The sequence below is a fragment of the Dendropsophus ebraccatus genome, chromosome 15 (assembly GCF_027789765.1).
Source record: "Dendropsophus ebraccatus isolate aDenEbr1 chromosome 15, aDenEbr1.pat, whole genome shotgun sequence".
In the NCBI taxonomy this organism is placed as follows: Eukaryota; Metazoa; Chordata; class Amphibia; order Anura; family Hylidae; genus Dendropsophus; species Dendropsophus ebraccatus.
This window is the reverse complement of record NC_091468.1, coordinates 27,114,744-27,134,822: the sequence shown is the minus strand read 5'-3', so window position 1 is coordinate 27,134,822 and position 20,079 is coordinate 27,114,744. Positions and strand designations below refer to the sequence as shown.

General features: G+C 43.6%; 1 protein-coding gene across 1 annotated transcript in view; it reads right to left on the bottom strand.

Moving 5' to 3' along the window:
• The window catches only part of LOC138774246 (uncharacterized), a 75,994-nt gene that overhangs the window by 22,111 nt on the left and 33,804 nt on the right, over positions 1 to 20,079 (bottom strand). Inside the window, exon 4 of the mRNA XM_069954955.1 lies at positions 3,868 to 3,921. Coding sequence (XP_069811056.1) covers positions 3,868 to 3,921 — 54 coding nt within the window. The remainder of the gene's footprint in view (positions 1 to 3,867; positions 3,922 to 20,079) is intronic.

The following is a 20,079-nucleotide window of genomic DNA, read 5'->3' as shown; positions in this document are numbered from 1 at the left end:
CCGGGTTTTACAATGTGCAGAGGAGATCTTTATTATACAAGTATTAAACGGCAATCACTGACCTGTTACCTGGGCAGCTCAAAAAAACCTGTGTAATGCCTCAAACAGAAACAGGCGGAATGGTTTGTTATATGGCATGCATAAAGCATTGCCGAGGACTTATCCCCCTCCACAGCATTTCTGTGCTGCTGAGGATCAAATTTTTTCCAGTATTTTGGAAGATCCTCACAATCCTCTCCTGAAATACTTTGTGCTGCTGAGGACCCTACTCCTTTGTTTATGTACTGTAACTCCCATTATATGATCCCTCACAACATCAGCTCACTCCTCTACTGAAACACTGTGCGGGATTTATTAATGTAACACTATAAAAAATAAATTGCACAAAACCCAATAGTGTTGCTAATTTTTCAGCAAAATGAGGATTGTGAAAAAAGTTCCAACTTTTTTGCAATTCCTCTCAGTGTTGTGAGTAGGGCTAAAAAAGTGGAAAGGGCGCCATAGGGTGATAACGTAAACAACAGATTGTAGGTCGAACAAGCTGATAATAAAACTGCTCACCTGATGGTGTTGTGCTAAGAACACAACACCTGTATGCACTCAGTGAAGAGAGAGGTAGTAGCCGTAGCAGCCAGGCTCCAAGGGTAGATGCCGAGATCCCAAGCCAGGAGATCAGGGAATGGAGAAGGGTAGATGAAGTGTCGGATCCTCGGGGTAGGCGGGGACCACAGGAGCCAGAATGACGGCGCTTCACGGCTTCAGGTTTGATGAAGTAAAACGATGAATTTTAATGGTCTCATGAACAACGCGTTTCGAGGCATAAATTGCCCCTTTGTCAAGTAGGAGAGACATGTGTCTCTCCTACTTGACAAAGGGGCAATTTATGCCTCGAAACGACATGTGTCTCTCCTACTTGACAAAGGGGCAATTTATGCCTCGAAACGCGTTGTTCATGAGACCATTAAAATTCATCGTTTTACTTCATCAAACCTGAAGCCGTGAAGCGCCGTCATTCTGGCTCCTGTGGTCCCCGCCTACCCCGAGGATCCGACACTTCATCTACCATTCTCACAGTGTTGTAGGAGGCATACAGTATGGTGCTGACATACTGTATCACTACCATATGTTGCTCATATAACCTTCCAATACAATAACATAATATCCAGTATACACTACAAAACTAATATACTATACAGCACCTGTAGTGATGCTACCCAATGCTCCACCATACAGTTCTCAGGTCAAACAGCCATACAGTGACCAACTAGCTCCGTACATAAAGTCATCTAATAATACTGCAATACAGTGAATACAAAATACATAACAGTAAGACCATACACTGCAATATTAATGATATATAGTGCCTAATAAATACCTCCATACAGTGATTATACATGTGATAGGTCCATGTATAAAATAATAGTGCTATATAATGATACAGTCTATATTGAGTGGTGGAGGTCACAGGGTCACAAGCCATCTGTGGAAAGCTTCACATCTTTAAAGGGGTTGTCCGGCGAAAAAAAATTATTCACAGAATAACACACATTACAAAGTTATACAACTTTGTAATGTATGTTATGTCTGTGAATGGCCCCCTTCCCCGTGTTTCCCCCCACCCACGCTAGACCCGGAAGTGTGGTGCATTATACTCACCGCATGTCGTGTCGTCCACGGTCTCCGATCGTCAGCAGTGACGTCTTCTTCGGGAGCTTGGCGGATCTTCCCGAGTGCCGGCCACCCTCTGCAGCGTCATCCGAAGCTCAGCCGCGATTGGCTGAGCATAACTGTGCTCAGCCAATCGCGGCTGAGCGGCTGATGACGCGGCCACGTCATCAGCTGCTCAGCCGCGATTGGCTGAGCACAGTTATGCTCAGCCAATCGCGGCTGAGCTTCGGATGACGCTGCAGAGGGCGGCCGGCACTCGGGAAGATCCGCCAAGCTCCCGAAGAAGACGTCACTGCTGACGATCGGAGACCGTGGTCGGCACGCGACAGGTAATGTATAGCGCACCACACTTCCGGGTACACGGGTGGGGGTGGTGGGACACGGGGAAGGGGGCCATTCACAGACATAACATACATTACAAAGTTGTATAACTTTGTAATGTGTGTTATTCTGTGAATAATTTTTTTTCGCCGGACAACCCCTTTAATGTCTGACCTCCATATACTCAACCTGCCCTATGGGAAGTACAACATTTCATAATACACCTATGGTGCAAGAGTAGCCGTAGAACTTGTTGATCCCTGTCAGTCATCAGTCAGGACTATCTTAGGGTTGTCACAACCAGAATCTACTGTTGAATAATTTGGGGGTGCCTTTGCGCCCCCTATGGCTGAGAGAGTATAACGCTTCCTCCTCCAGCATGGACCCTTTCATACTAGTTCCTGCACTCTGGCCAAGAGTAGCTTAGAACATTACATGATGAGAAAACGCAGTGTGGGCAGATTGGCATCTGGCTCAGGTGAGTTGTGTCATCACAGGATAAAGATACTTGAGATGCCTCCTAAGTTGCTGACGTCTGAGCCCCGCAGGCGAGGAGAGCTCACGACTCCATGCTTTTCTTTTCAAATTGCCCTTGAGATTCTGTATCTGGCCCAGAGCAATAAACTCAGAATAATAAGGTTAATCCTCCGGCAGCTGGGGCTGAATACAATCTTGTGAAACATCTACAAACTGTGACGTCCCCTGGAGATACTGAGGCCATTCACAACAACGTCTGTTGCAACGAGAGGCCAAAAGATCATAAAGGTCACTGCTATATGGCAAAAAAGATAATATTTCCTGCAACTTGTTTCACACTGCAAACCAAACAAGAAGGTGTAAAGGTATAACTAGACTTTTCTTTACCGAGGGCAAAGATTCAGTCTACTGGTAAAGCAAGTAGCTGGTTGGCATCCCTTGGGCACCCAGGGTTCTTACCCCCTGCTATGGCTCAGATAGAGGCACCAGATCAGGTTGGCCTCTAATACCCATTAGTGGGGGAGGACTACCTGTATAAAAGGTCTATTCTTGCTTTGCTACTGTCTGAGGCAAAATAAAGAAAGGTTTACATGCAGAAAATGTGCAGCAAATAATAGTAACAGCAAAGTGTACTGTATACCTGTATATAATCACTCAGTCCTGACTGCCTTCCATACCACAGCTTTGTCCAGTGGACACAACAGTACAGAATGAGAGTGTGTGGTAGAAGATGTTAGACACAAGGGTTTACAGCCATCCCTTGGAACATACCTCCTTACAAGGATTCTGCAATCTGCCACCTGAGGCAAGATACTCATCTCACCTCATGGCAGATAAGCCATGCTTCTGTACATGCTCATCTCTGTCCCTGGAGTTTATACCTCCTTTCTGTAGAGTCTCCTGTTTCCTTTCTGTACGTCTGCATACATTACCATAACCTACTTCTTTGATGTAGCAGAGCCAGGTTGCACATGTTCAGTATAATTTCTTTCTTGCAAAGTTTTTTTTTTTGTTGTTTTGTCTTTACACCCAGCTTTTAGTTATAGGTGAAGGATTTATAGTAATGGGGAATGAGATGCTCAATTTATCTTTAGTAATCTGCGTACAAGTGAAGAAGGGATTTACTTCTGCAGCTTGTTTCATTGCGCTTGCTCAGAACACATTTTGCATTAAAGTTTTTACATGAGTGTATTGTTAACACAGGCCTGTAGAGGGCACACTAACTGGGTGAGTTCAGGTACACTGGAGTCACATCCGAGAGCTGCATTCTGAATTTTGATTTTCTGTTAAAGAGTTGCTGATCTAACATTTCGATGTCACCTACTGCTGGTTCAGTGTCTGAACAGATTAGTCATTGGTCCTAGCTCAAAGAGACTACAAGAAAATAAACATGTCACTTACTCGAATTTTAATAACCCTTGTCTTGGATCCACAAGTCTTCTTCAGAAGCATTTTCTGGAATAAAAGGAAAACAAGTTAGTTTTATATGGTGACAAAATATAAGGTACAGTACAATCAGTCAACAGTAATTGTAAGTGGAATGTTTCTTTAAGAGTCTTAGTTCACAGTGTATAATATATCAGCTATGCAGGTGTATTGTACTGCCCATTATGTATTTTTCTTGGAAAGACAAATGGTAACCAATATTGTTGCAATTGAGGCTAGGGTTGTCACCATTCCAACCAAAATATACACGTCATTAAAAGAGGTGCGATCTTAGAGGCATAGCTTCATATAAAAACATATTTAATATCCCCGGAGTGTAGTGTACAAAAGGTGGTGAGCTGCCCATACGTAGTGGGGAGCTGTGCCCATTTCGGCCCACTGTCTGTAAATTATCACCATGGCTAATGGCAGCTATAGTCTGCCAAAAATATCATCCACCAGGTTGGCATAATTAGCTAAACTTTGTGCCACTTTGTGCAGCCACCAGCACAAAGAGAGGGAGCTAGGGTAGTGAGTGGGTAGAATAAAGCATTCCTTGTGGCCTAAAGTAGTACTCATAATGCTTTAATTTGTGTAGCACCAACAGATTCCTCAGCACTTTTACATAGTTGGTCAATTTTGGTCCCTGTCCCCATTAGTGCTCACTATCTAAAGTCACCTATCTGTATGTTTTGTGTGTTGGGCGGGGGAGTATTTGGAGGAAACCCAAGCAAAATTGGAAAAAATATATACACTTGTCAGGTGTTGCCCATGCTGGGCTTTGAATCCAGGACCCCAGTGCTGAGCAATGAGCCACCGTGCTGCCCGATTAATAGTATGGGGTTAATGTAGACATCCCTAGGGGCACTTATTATTGGCCATTAACATGTTCACTGGCCAAAGGTATCAGCTACTATGCAGGCTGTTGACCACCAGCCAGATGGTGACCCTTGTTAACGGTCAGACTAGGGCTACTACCCAGATTTGGGCTGCTACTCAAAATCCAGCACATCAAAGCTATTACTTATTCAGAAACATTTCACCGGCCCCCATATCATTGAATAAGTAGGCAGAAAGACTGCATCATAATACAGGCCATACTAACCCATAGGTTCGTAGAGCATTTTATATGATCCACTGAAATTTGTACAACTTTTGCAGAAGAAAAACTTCTGGAGATAAGATTTTTTCCTAACTCATTGTTACTGGTTGTGTCACCTCCTGTTCTGCAGCATATCGCACAGTGTGTGACATGCAGTATGTATATCATGCTCTAGTATAATAAGGAAACATGTGTCACAACATAGAAGAGGCCATGACATAGACCATTGCCTCTCCACGCTACGCCGAGCATGTACACAGGCTTCCTGTTTATACAGAGGTGTTAGGAGAATGTGGCATGTATTGTACGTTAAGGCCCGAAATAAAGGATGAGATGACAAAGACAAATTTAAACTAATTCCATCGCCTCATTGACATCTCGTTTTGGGCAAGGTCGGTTGTATATCCATCAGGATACATTGGGATCTATTTGGGCATTAGATCAATTGTAGTCAATAGTTGACTAAAGTGAATAGACCCACTGCAGGTATGCAACTGTAAATCAGGAATAATTTTCCCAGTATCCTGATGTATACCTCAGACATACAGGCCACATCATGTAAATGTGGCCTATTGCACTATACAATTGGTAATTGTACCCTAGTCAACTATTGTCACTTGGTGTTCGGGACACCAAGATTTCCCAGAATTCATTGTTGTATCATGTTTATTGTAAATGAATACTCTATGATGTGATGCTGGAAGATAGGTGTCATAATGGCTGTAATGATTCAGTATCATGTGGTTGGGACAACCAAGTATTTAAGAGGGAATGGTAATGGGAGTGACAACCACCCAATTGTGCCTCTGTTGTAGATGTCTGGTCAATTTTTTATGATCTCCAAAATCAGAAATATATGTGATAAAATAATAAATAAATTACATTGATTTTGGAGCAGGCTTTTCATGCTACACCATAAAGTGGTACCGCAGTGGGGTCCCTTTGAAGGCTAATATTAAAAATGGCTTCTGATGGTCTATAGCAATGAAGAAGTCCCGACACTCGTAACTGCAATTTCATAAATGATAAATCTTTATTGCGTGAGAGCTGCACGCGTTCCGACCGCACTGGTCTTTGTCAACGGCATGCTGTTGACAAAGACCAGTGCGGTCGGAACGCGTGCAGCTCTCATGCAATAAAGATTTATCATTTATGAAATTGCAGTTGCGAGTACCGGGACTTCTTCATTGCTGTAACATTATTGCTACGTGCACCGCACCACAGATGTGCCGGAGTCCCGGTGTCTTTGGTATTTTCTGATGGTCTATAACAGGTTAGATTGTACCCTTGTGCACAAACAACTTTTGCAGTAGCACCCTAGGTTATGTCATATGATGCAGATATAATGCTTTTTCCACCCTAAAAACCCATCATGGTGGTATGGACATTTGGAGGGAATCTAAAAGGTGGTTATACCAGAGCAGTCTCAGCACAAACCAAGCAGTTCCAGCAGCTCCAGGATAAAGGACAGAGACCAAAGTAAGAATACAAGGGGAGTAAACTGGACCAAACTTACCTTACTCCTTAAAGCGTAACTGTCATTTTAGGGTCATTTTTTTTTAAAACATTAAATATCAACAGTACAAGCGATTTTAAGAAACTCTGTAATAGGTTTTATAAACCAAAAGAGTTTCCTTCTGGACTGAAAAAGCAATCTCCCAGCCTCCCCCCTCACTTCAGAAGAAGCAGGATTTCTGTCTCCATTATGTGACTATGGAGAGGGGCTGTTAGGAGTGACTGAGCATGGAGCAGTCCTGCACAGCACAACACCCTGCAATCTTCTCTCAGTAAGTTCATAGATAAGCACTGACCTTTCTGACCCCTGAATCCAGCGTTTTAGGTGCCCAGACAGTCTACAAACAGCTGACCTTCATGTCACCTCTTCCTCCTCACTCATCTCCCTGGGCCCCTCCCCCCTCCATAATGATAGAATGGAGAGAGCAGAGCCCGTCTTCACTGGCTTCTCTGTAATGAAGAAGTGTTTGCCTGATAATGCACAGATAAGAAGTCAGGGGGGGAGGCTGGGAAATTGCTTCTTGAGTACAGAAGGAGGCTTTTTTGGCTGATAAAACCTATTACAGAGTTTCTTAAAATCGCTTATACTACTGATTTCTGCAATAAAAAAAAAATATGACAGTTACGCTTTAACTTAAGAGAACTAACTCAGAAGCAAGGATGTATGGTACATGGTGACGGCCTGTTAAGAAGCCATAAAAAGTACAAGGCACCTGCTAAACAGACTACACCGCATAACATAAAATAGAACATGATGAGATGTGGAGCAAGCTTTGGCTGATATACTACCGTGCACCATTTCCTTCAGTGTGGGTAAAGACAGTGGTAGGTTGTGTAATAATTACAAGTAATTTCTAATAAATTTGTAAAAATAAAATGAGTAAAACAGAGGAAGTTAAATTCTCTAATTTACCAAGAGGCTCTTACACAAGCGCCATATATATGCTACATGTCCACTTCTTTAAATATGACGCCATTCCCATGTTGTATAGTCCTTTAAATAATCGTGTGACAATCGCTGTGACTCAACCATAAAGTACTCTATAGCAGTGTCATGTGCCCCTCTAGATCATAATATGCTGGTGCACTCAGTGCGATGTGCCCCTATAGAGCGTCAAATGCCAGTGCACTCGGTGCAATGTGCCACTCTAGAGCATCATATGCTTGTGCACTTGGTGTGATGTGCCCCTATAAAGCATTATATGCTGGTGCGCTCGGTGTGATGTGCCCCTGTAGACCATCATATGCTGGTGAACTCTGGGTGATGTGCCCCTATAAAGCATCATATGCTGGTGCACTCGGTGCAATGTTCAACTCTAGAGCATCATATACTTGTGCACTCTGTGCGATGTGCCCCTATAGAGTGTCGTATACTGGTGCACTTGGTGCAATGTGCCCCTATAGACCGTCATATGCTGGTGCACTCGTTCTTAACGCCATGTTCACGATGTTTATCACGTCCTGCAAATTTCTGGAACTTGTCCAGGCAAAGAGTAATCCCAGATCCTTATAAACCGGGGGAAGATCTGCTCCCACTCTGTTCCAGAACATTTCACTAAATCTTTCATGTGCATATGCAAAAAAACACCTTGAGAGAAACTGGAAAAACTACAGCACAAGATCAGTCTGTTGTCTGTAGTGTACTGGAGAAAGTTCCAACCACATCCTGGCACCCCCGGCCTAAGAGATGCAATACATCCTAACCAGGGCCGTATTTACCACTAGGCACCCGTGGTCCGGTGCCTAGGGCAGCACCTTGCAGGGGGGCAGCACCAGGGAGCAGGGGAAGGAAAAAACTATTTTTTTTTTTGTTTTTATTTTTTTAGTCTCCCACCTCCCTCCTGTTCAGACTTGCCAGTAAATCTGGTGTCTTTTCCAGGAGGGTGGGGGGTATGGTGGTATTGGTCAGGTCTGGTAAGGCCAATTGGTGTGTGAAGATGGGGCGTCTTCAGGTTTAGTGCCTAGGGCAGCAGCAGTTGTTAATACGGCCCTGATCCTAACAGCATATACAGTAGCTTGAATGCTCACAAGGAGTAGAGGTGTCATCACAAGATAAGAAGTGACAGATTTTTTTTTTTAAAAAAAAGATTTTTAAATGAGGAGCCTCTTTCTGCAAAGCACCCACTACAATATAGCTGCTAGAAATGCTAATCTAAGAGGCTTGAGAATTAAATTTTCCACAGAATTGGCCTTTAGGTTGCTTTAGGGAGAGAGGCCAGCCTAGGCTTGGGAGGGTATATCTAGGGACACCTCAAGCCTCGAACAGCGACATGGATTTCAATAATTCAATATTACATCCAGCATTAAAGATGCCATGTTTCCAGACAACTGGCTTGAGTTCTCACAGTGCATCTTTTAAGAGGATTGAAAAGAAATAGTAAAAAATCCCAGTATTGTATGTTAGATGTCTAATGCATTGTTCTCTGGACACCAGTGATGTTGGCTATTGTCCTTATACCAATGATATGATGTTGGGACTGCTGTGGGGGAAATGTGTAGTTCCTGTCATATCAAAATCTAAAGAAGATGCAATCTGTTTACTATAGTTACAGGCCTTATACCATATATATTTATTTATATATATCATTGGGGCAGCCATAGCCATGAGATGTAGTCCTTCAAATCTCCAGGAAGTCCAAATAAGGCTTGATACAGGCCTTATACCAATGATACGTTGTTGAGACCGCCATGGGGGTAAACTGTAGCCCTTACCATGTTGTCCTAGAACCCAATGAAAAGTGAAGCTACTTATTTTGGATACTGACTTTGTAACAGTTCTATAATGTTGGGACCGTCATGGGGGTAACATGTAGTCATTTTCTTTTTCTGAAAGTACTATATCAATGATATTATGGGACTGCCATGGGGATAAACTGTAATCATGACCATGTCCTAAAAACTCAAGACAACTTTGTTTCTGAAGAAGCAGTTTATGACTGCTCAAGCCAACACAATCTGAAATAGACAATGAGTATTATCCACCAGAATCTAATCTCTGTGGGTCTCTTATAGATGTGATCAACAGGAGGTATAATGCATCTGTCTTTTCAGGATTACATCCAACTACCCCATCCCACCAATTGATATACCCCCTTGGCTTCTCTGCCAATTTTCAGTCAAGAAAATCTGCATATGCTAAACAACAACCTTACAGGACCACTTTTTACCACAGGCGGCAGCAAATTTTTTGCATAAGGGACACAAATAGTATCCCGCAAAACAGTGCTTGTCCTCTGAAATATTAGGTCTGAAATTGTCCTTTTAAAAAAAAAAACCATCATAATCCAGTCTTAATATAGCATCCATAGAATATTTTTATACACAAACACATGAGTTGGCATAAAGGTAAGATGGGCTCTAAGCGTGCCAGACTCAAAAAACTTACCACTGTAGGAGTGAAGCGCAGAGATGCCGACATTTGCATCAATCTACTATTTAATTGCTGGAGATTTGAATGTTCAGAATTATTCACTGATTTGAATGTAAAGTTCAACTAAAACAACATTGTGGAGAAAAAAAACCAAACTTGTGATACAGTGCTGCTAGCCTCTGTATCCAGGCCTATTGTTCTTCTGTATCCAACACTAACTCCTTCTTAACTTTTGCAATTAGTACATAGAGTGATAGGGTGTCCCTGGGTCAGACATTGTCCCCATAGCAAGTAGGCTGCAACTATAATTAAAAGACACCCCCTTCTCACAAAGAGTATTATCTATGACCCCTTATTACACACCCTACTTAATGGTTTCCCCACTCTTACACATTGCTTTCAATGGTTCCCCACTCTCTTACATATTGCTCCCCATGACTCCCTCTGTTATACAGATTGCTTCTTATCCTTCCAGTTACTGCTCCCCATGCACCCTTTTCACAAACTGTTTCCATGCCTCCTGTTTGACTGCTCTCCAAGCCACCTTTGTTACACAGACTACTCCACATCCCTCTCTTCTCCCTTACAGACTGACACACATGCCCCCTATTTTCTCATTCTTTGGGAAGAATTTATCATGGCTGCACCAGAATGTACTACTACTGAATCTGCACGCAACATAAACTGAGAAGAGGTAGAATCTAAGCCAGCCCTGATTTCAGTAGGGGCAGGCAAGCAGCTCAGATGCACCACTACATAAATCCAGTGCTGACAGGGGATTAATGGAGACTGATGTGTAAAACCTCTAAATAAATCTCTCTCTCTCTGTTACACAGGATGCTTCCCCTACTCCATCTCTCACACAATTTGCTCCCTAAGAACCTCTATTACATAGTCTTCTCCACTCTATTAAAAAGACTGCTTACCATGCCCCCTCTAACAGACTGCTCTCTATTCTATTCTGCATCAGGAAGCAGAACACTTATTGCTCAGCTTTCTGTTTCCTTCCTGCAATGATCATAGAGATGAGTGGAGGAAGCAATAGACTTGACTATGACATGGTTCTTTCTATGACTGGGGAGAATTGCTCTATTTCTATAGACTCTCGCCTCTAGTGCCTGGTGCCTTAGGGGGTCAAAACTGCTCTGCTACATAGCAAGACTCCAGTATTATAAATGGCACATAATAGGTGGGGGCCCAGTCACAGATTCTCTTTTGGGGGTTGGGCTATAAGCCACTGGATGGGAGGATTCCACATGATTCCTTGTGCCTGAGACATCTTGTTTCTTATATTCTGTGGCTCAGTCCCTCATTGCTATTTATTGCTCTGAAGATCAGTGAATGAATTAAAGAAGCAAAATGGCATGAATCCAGAGGTTGGGACATGTACAAGAAAACTGCTGTAATCTCCCCTATGATCACAGAGCTGTTCTCCAAATTCTTTGCCCACACCCAAGTAAGTAGTGCTCTCTGTGCAGGAGGAGCAGCAGGTTTATAGCAGTGATTTCTGCCTTTTAAAAAGAACTCTTGTATTTTATGATGCCCCAAGCTAAAGACTAAATCCAGTCCATCCATAGTAAGTAATCCAGGGAAACTGATTGCTGGACGTCTGAAACAGGTCACCTCAAAAACCTGAAAATGACTAAGCTGCAAATGCCTTGTAATTCTGCAAAGGCTTCACACATTGTTAATGCTGACACTTATACATATATGCTAGGAAGTAAGTACACCCAGCCTGATACAATGATTACTAACGCTCACATATGAAGCTCAGACACTGTACAGCAGTTACACTTGGCCATGGACATAGACGGCAGTCTACAGGGCAGTACTCAGAATCTTAGAAGTTATAAAATATCTAACACATCCCTCATCCCACAGAGCACATACTGTTTACCTTGAAATCCACAGAGTGCTTACGGGTCACCCCCAATCTACCAAGTGCTTACAAGTCAAATCCCAATCAACAGAGTGCTCACAGACACCCGTCCAGTCCACAGAGTGCTCACAGCTCACCTCTCATTCCACAGAGCACTTACTGTTTATCTTGCAATCCAGTGAGTTCTCACAGACCACCTCCTAATCCAGTGAGTGCTCACAGACCACCTCTTAATCCAGCGAGTGCTCACAGACCACCTCCTAATCCACAGAGTGCTCACAGACCACCTCCTAATCCACAGAGTGCTCACAGACCACCTCCTAATCCACAGAGTGCTCACAGACCACCTCCTAATCCAGAGTGCTCACAGACCACCTCCTAATCCACAGAGTGCTCACAGACCACCTCCTAATCCACAGAGTGCTCACAGACCACCTCCTAATCCACAGAGTGCTCACAGACCACCTCCTAATCCACAGAGTGCTCACAGACCACGGACTTATCCACAGAGTGCTCACAGACCATTGCCTAATCCAGAGTGCTCACAGACCACCTCCTAATCCAGTAAATGCTCACAGACCACCTCCTAATCCAGTGAGTGCTCACAGACCACCTCCTAATCCACAGAGTGCTCACAGACCACCTCCTAATCCACAGAGTGCTCACAGACAACCGCCTAATCCACAGAGTGCTCACAGACCACTGCCTAATCCACAGTGTGCTCACAGACCACCTCCTAATCCACAGAGTGCTCACAGACCACCGCCTAATCCATAGTGTGCTCACAGACCACCTCCTAATCCAGTGAGTGCTCACAGACCACCGCCTAATCCATAGTGTGCTCACAGACCACCTCCTAATCCACAGAGTGCTCACAGACCACCTCTTAATCCACAGAGTGCTCACAGACTACCTCCTAATCCACAGAGTGCTCACAGACCACAGCCTAATCCACAGAGTGCTCACAGACCACAGCCTAATCCACAGAGTGCTCACAGACCACCTCCTAATCCACAGAGTGCTCACAGACTACCTCCTAATCCACAGAGTGCTCACAGACCACGGCCTAATCCACAGAGTGCTCACAGACCACCTCCTAATCCACAGAGTGCTCACAGACCACTCCCTAATCCACTGCTCACAGACCACCTCCTAATCCACAGAGTGCTCACAGACCACCTCCTAATCCACAGAGTGCTCACAGACCACGGCCTAATCCACAGAGTGCTCACAGACCACGGCCTAATCCACAGAGTGCTCACAGACCACGGCCTAATCCACAGAGTGCTCACAGACCACTCCCTAATCCACTGCTCACAGGTCATCCCCAATCTACCGAGTGCTTACATGTCAAACCTAAATCCACAAAGTGCTCACAGGCCATCTCTAATGGTCCTTTTACACGGGACGATTGAGCGTTCGTTTTTGCACGATAACGGTCAAATTCGAACGATAATCGTACGTGTAAACGCAGTGAACGATCAAACGACGAGCAAAAAATTGTTCATTTTGATTGTTCAACATGTTCTCAAATCATCGTTGATCGTATGCAAAAAATTCGCAGATCGTTCCGTGTAAACATTCTTTCAGCGATTTCACCTATGTGTGAGATAGGCTTAAACGATCGCATAGCGAATTTTCCGTACGATGTATCGTTCCGTCTAAACGCTGATCGTTATAATAAAAACATTGTTCTTTCAAAATCGTTAATCGTGCGAATTATCGCACCGTGTAAAAGTACCATTAATCTACAGAGTGCTCACAGACCACTTGCCAATTGACATATGACAAAGCACTCACAGTTTGCCTTAAAAATTATAGAATGCTTACAGGTCACCTACCAATGTACAGAGTGCTTACAGGTCACCTTCCATTCTACAGAGTGCGCACAGACCACTCCCTAATCCACTGCTCACAGGTCATCCCCAATCTACCGAGTGCTTACATGTCAAACCTAAATCCACAAAGTGCTCACAGGCCATCTCTAATGGTCCTTTTACACGGGACGATTGAGCGTTCGTTTTTGCACGATAACGGTCAAATTCGAACGATAATCGTACGTGTAAACGCAGTGAACGATCAAACGACGAGCAAAAAATTGTTCATTTTGATTGTTCAACATGTTCTCAAATCATCGTTGATCGTATGCAAAAAATTCGCAGATCGTTCCGTGTAAACATTCTTTCAGCGATTTCACCTATGTGTGAGATAGGCTTAAACGATCGCATAGCGAATTTTCCGTACGATGTATCGTTCCGTCTAAACGCTGATCGTTATAATAAAAACATTGTTCTTTCAAAATCGTTAATCGTGCGAATTATCGCACCGTGTAAAAGTACCATTAATCTACAGAGTGCTCACAGACCACTTGCCAATTGACATATGACAAAGCACTCACAGTTTGCCTTAAAAATTATAGAATGCTTACAGGTCACCTACCAATGTACAGAGTGCTTACAGGTCACCTTCCATTCTACAGAGTGCGCACAGACCACCGCCCAATCCACAGAGTGCTCACAGGCCATCTCCCACCCCACAGAGTGCTCACAGGCCATCTCCCACCCCACAGAGTGCTCACAGGCCATCTCCCACCCCACAGAGTGCTCACAGGCCATCTCCCACTCCACAGAGTGCTTACAGGCCATCTCCCACCCCACAGATAGCTTTGGTTGTTGGCCATTCCTACTTTCACCAATATGCACTTGTTTGCCTTAATAATTACATGTGTATGTCTGTAATGTCTGATTTTTGTCTACGTATGTACCCCCCCCCCCCCCCCCCCCCCCGAATTGTAAAGTACTGAGGAATCTGTTCGCTCTATATAAAATGACAATTAATCATAGTGTATGCCTTCAAATCATGGCAATAGGATAAGTTTTTTAATTCATGCTGTGACATGTAAGCTCAAATGTTAGATAATATACAGAAGAAGCATGCATCTTGTTTTACATACAATGGCTAATTTAAATCTAAAAAGCTGGGCGTAATCCCAATAGATACAGAGCATTGCACCCTATTTGTGACACCCCCCCCCCCCCTGCAGAGTTTGCAGCCTCTTCTGCGTGCCAACATCTCATTTAATATTTCAGCACTTCTTAATTTGTGTGTAAGAGCGATGTCAAGTTCATTCAGCCAATAACTCAACTGATCTGTGTTCACCTCGCAGGGAAGAGGAAGCGCAACGTACAATATGCGGTTTACCAGACACTGACAACAACGACACACACATCCGTGCAATCTGTGTCCTAAAGCAAGATAAAAAGCCTGCAGACCAAGCTACATACTGCTAATGGAAAATGCTGGATTTCATGCTGCGGATATTAGTTATTTATCAGCAGCATCAAATCCACAATGGATTAAGTATGAATGTGCCATTAAAGAGAATCTGTGAGGCCCATACCAGGTATTCAGCTGCAGATCCCAGCAGGCAGGTGCTGGGGAGATATAAGTGACTGCCTAACACCTGTCTGCTGGGATCTGCAGCTCTATACCTGGTATGAAGCCAACAAATCTCCTTTGAGGGTACGTTCACACTTACCGGATCCGCAGCATATTTTCTGCTGCGGATCCGCAGCAGATTTCATTGAAATTACTGAACACAGCATCAAATCTGCACCAACAAATCTGCTGCGGATCTGCTGCGGATCCTGTAGGTGTGAACGCACCCTGAAAGGGGTTTATTTAGGATTAATTAAAAAAAATAAAAAATACTACCATCTTTCAAAAAGCACAGTTTTTGGAAGAACAATATGTTGTTTTTTTTAATCCTGGATAACCCGTTACCTAACTATATCTGCATACCATGTAATGGCTATATAGGTAATAAGCTTTTAATCTTTGAAAGGTGTCAGCTGGTTGTGTTCTCATGTTAGGATTGTACTGAATGTGCAGTAGAAGATACGTGATGAGCTGCTACATATCTATTTCATAGTGAAACAAAATATCTACCTACCTCATATCTCTGCTTTATCGCATATCTATCTCTTTATTACCTATTTATATATCTCTATCCTATCAATTTTTTGTTCATGATAATACTGAATGGGGGAGATTTATTAAACATGGTGTAAAGTGAAACTGGTTCAGTTGCCCCTAGCAACCAACCAGATTACACTTTTCATTCCTCACAGACTTTTTGGAAAATGAAAGGTGGAATTTGATTGGTTGCTAGTGGCAACTGAGCCAGTTTCACTTTACACCATGTTTAATAAATCTCCCCAGCCAATATTTCTAAATAACAGTCATAGTTACCAAAACCACCAGTATACAAGACGCAAATATTATCACTATACATGTTACAGCCAAACTGTTACCATCCAAACCCTGTACTAGGAATAGTAGTCAGGCTGATCTGTTTCCCCATATATTATAAGGGCCCTCTCTTTGCTGTGTACCCATATAGTATTAGTCCACTCTTCTATGCTCCCCTATAGTAATAAGGACCCTCTGTGCCCCATATAGTGGTTAGGCCCACCTCTGTCCTCCCCTGTAGTAATTTGGCCCCATATGCGCTGTCTGTGCTCGCATATAGTATAAGCCTCCTCACTTCCCCTGCATAGTATTAGCCTCCTTATAATGTAATGTAGCAGTTCCAATATAGTTAAGCCCCTGCCCCCCCCCCTTGGGTAGCAGCCTCCATATGGCATAGGTCACAGTCCCCATATGATAGAGGTCCCCTGTGTAGCAGCCCGCATATAGGCCCTCTGTTTAGCAGATTCCATGTGAAAAAACAAACAAACAAAAGGATACTCACCTCTCACATCACTTCCCAGCAGTGTCTGTTGCTGCTCACTGCTTCAATCCTTACAGCACCTGCATTCTTCTCTTCTGCTTGACTCCAGACATGTGACATCATGTCTGGAGTTAAGCAGGAGAGAAGAGGATTGCAGGCACAACAGAGCTGAAACAGTGAACTTTTGGTGCAAGCTTCACCGGAAGTTCTCTGTACTTAAAAATTGCGACTACCAGGACGGGCATGGAAATGGAATAGGCAGAGCAGCCTTGAATCCATCCAGAGCCCTTAAGCGTACAGGGCATCAGTTAAAATAGAAGTCCAGCGAAAATTTTTATTATTGTATTGCCCACCAAAAGTTATACAAATCCCCAATTTACACTTATTACGGGAAATGCTTATAAAGTACTTTTTTTTCCTGCACTTACTACTGCATCAAGTAAAGTCATAAAATGGTGATGTCACGACCCGACTCCCAGAGCTGTGCGGGCTGTAGCTGCTGGAGAGGATGATGGCATGGGGACACTGAGGGATACAGGACACTGGAGGGACACTGAGCATCCCTATGCCATCATCCTCTGCAGAAGCCACAGCCTGCACCGCTCTGGGAGCATTTCCTCTAATAAGTATATATTGGGGATTTGTATAACTTTTGGGAGGCAATACAATACATCAATAAAAAAAAATTGCTGGACTTAAATCTAACAGCGCTGCCAGTCTGCCACCACAATGTTTATTCAGCATCCCTCAGCAGCTGTATAAACAGCATGGTGGTGGCGCTGTTAGTTTTAACTGATGCAAAAATTTATTACAGCCCATGGACTGGCAATTTGGGTGGCCCAACGGGCATTTGTCCGGTGCGTCAAATTGTCAGTACAGGTCTGCTATTTACATTCCCTATGAGAATATAACTACTATAATACAGTACCTATATACAAGACTATAACTACTATAAAAACTGCTCCTATATACAAGAACATAACTACTATAATACTGCTCCTAACCGATATCCCACTCTAACTATAACCAGGGTGCAAAGGACGGAGCTGAGACTGTCATAAGCAAACAAGAAAGAGTCCAAAGCACTCACCGGTGTTGACGTCTTTGGTGGTTTTATTCACAGATCACCACATGCAGGGGTGTAAGTGGTATAGGTGCGTGAGCATCTCTGCAAACAACGGTTTTGCGCTGTAGCACTTTGTCAAGTTCAGAGCTGCTTATGCCAGTATAACTACTATAATTAGTGAGAGTCCGATGGCTGGCACTACTAGTTCCACAATAAATGAGCGGCTTATAAGGCAGGACGCTGTCTCCCGGATGGTATGTGCGGCTACTGGAGGGGCTCAATGCTATAAGATACAGTCCAACATAGGTAATAGTAGAAAAGCAGAAGCGGTCACTCACCCAAATGATCCCGTAAATACTTTATTCATCTGGAGATGAACACAGCAAGGAAGGTGGAGGAGCGGGTGCAATCAGACAAACGTTTTCACGCAGTCACGTGCTTCGTCACATCTGGCATACGTCACACCGGTAGAGGTGTGTTTATAACAGGTGTGACATTTAGCGTCATTGGCACGTACATTCCGTACATGATTTATTAAGCGAGAAACCCCCTTTCCCGAGTGTAGCGGATAAAGGTGCTCCTTGAACCTTATCCACATTGCTTTTTGTTTTCCCCACATAATAGCGTTGGCAAGGGCAGACTATTGCATATATCACGTGAGTGGTTTTGCAAGTTATAAATTGCCTAATAAAACATTCCACTCCCCTTAAAGGGGTTATCCAGCGTTACAAAAACATGGCCACTTTTCCCCCTACTGTTGTGTCCAGGTCAGGTGTGGTTTGCAACTAAGCTCTATTTACTTCAATTGAACTGAGTTTCAAAACCCCACCCAATCTGGAGACAAGAGAGGGGGAAAAGTGGCCATGTTTTTGTAGCGGTGGATAACCCCTTTAATATAATGTATGAAAGGGTCAAGAGCAGAGGGCAGTAGTGGCACTGGGCATAATGTTTACTGCCCGAAGGCAATGAGCATGTCAGCCAGGATTGGGTGCGGTCTACTCTGCTGGAGGATAATGTGTCTCCTATAGTGGTGCTTCTCTTGAATGTGAACAGAGGTTTATTCAAGGCTGCGTTTTTTATGTCATCATCCTGTTCTAGTATATACAAATGTTTTGGAGAGTTCTGAAATGAAAAAGTCATTGATTTATATTCGAGAGTTACCATTATCGTTACGATTTCTATATCTAGGCTTACGTAAGGGGGATAGCCCCTAGCCATCAAACGACTGCGTAGTTCACCGGCTTGAGTGTGGAATGACTCTTCTGTGTTATTTATGCGCCTAAACCTGACCATCTGACTGTAGGGTATCGATTTTTTAACAGACAGAGGGTGTGAGCTAGAATAATGTAGCAGGGCATTAAATGCTGTTTCTTTACGGAACACTGATGTTATAATGGAATTGTGTTTTATTTAGACTTTAACATCTAAAAACTCCAGTACTTCCCCGCCAAAATTATACGTAAAAAGCATATTACCATATTTTGAGTGTTGACATGTTTAAACATGTCAGCTGTGCTGTTCCATACACTGAATAGGTCATCGACATATCTATGAAAAGATACAATGTACTTAATGTAAGGGTTATTAATGGAAAAAATTAAGCCCTGTTCAAACCATGAAAGAAAGAGATTGGCGTACGTACAGGAGACCGGCGTGCCCATAGCAGTGCCGGTCTCCTGACGGTACCAATCTCCCTCAGGGTGCCTTCACACCTACCGTATCGCAGCAGAAAATCCGCTGCGGATCCGCAGCAGATTTAACTAAATGAATAAACACAGCATCAAATACGCACTGTCAAATCCACTGCGGATCCACAGTGGATTTGACAGTGCGTATTTGATGCTGTGTTCATTCATTTAAACAAATCTGCTGCGGATCTGCTGCGGATCCGCAGCGGATTTTCTGCTGCGATACGGTAGGTGTGAAGGCACCCTCAAAAGTAAAATAATTATTGCCCCGAACAAAAAGCAGAGCCGCCTTAATAAAAAATCTGAAAGTGGATGACTGACCAGTGCGCCCAAGGATTTACTCGAGAGCCTCCACACCCGCATCGTGAGGGATGCTGGTATAGAGGCTCTCCACATCGATGGAAGCTAATGAATATCCTGGCTGCCAAGAAATAGCATCTAAAGCATGGAGGAAGTCATTTGTATCTTTAAGATACGGAGCAAAAGTAGGTAGCAACGGCCTCAGGACCCAATCAAGGTACTGCGATAGTCCTTCGGTCACTGAGCCGACCGCCGAGATGATAGGACGGCCCGGCTGCCGGCTCAGCGACTTGTGGATCTTGGGTAAAAGATACCACTTGGGAATGCAGGGGGAGTCAGGAATAAGCTTCTCAGCGGTCTTCTGATCCAAGGCTTTATTAGCCACTGCGCTATGCAGGAGTCCTCACAAACGTTCTTTTATCTTGATTGTGGGGTCTTTCTCGACTCATGTTGTCCAATTGGCAATGGGCTTCTTCCAGATAGTAACTTTTTTGCATAATGACATTAGAACCCCCTTTATCTGCGCGTATGATCTT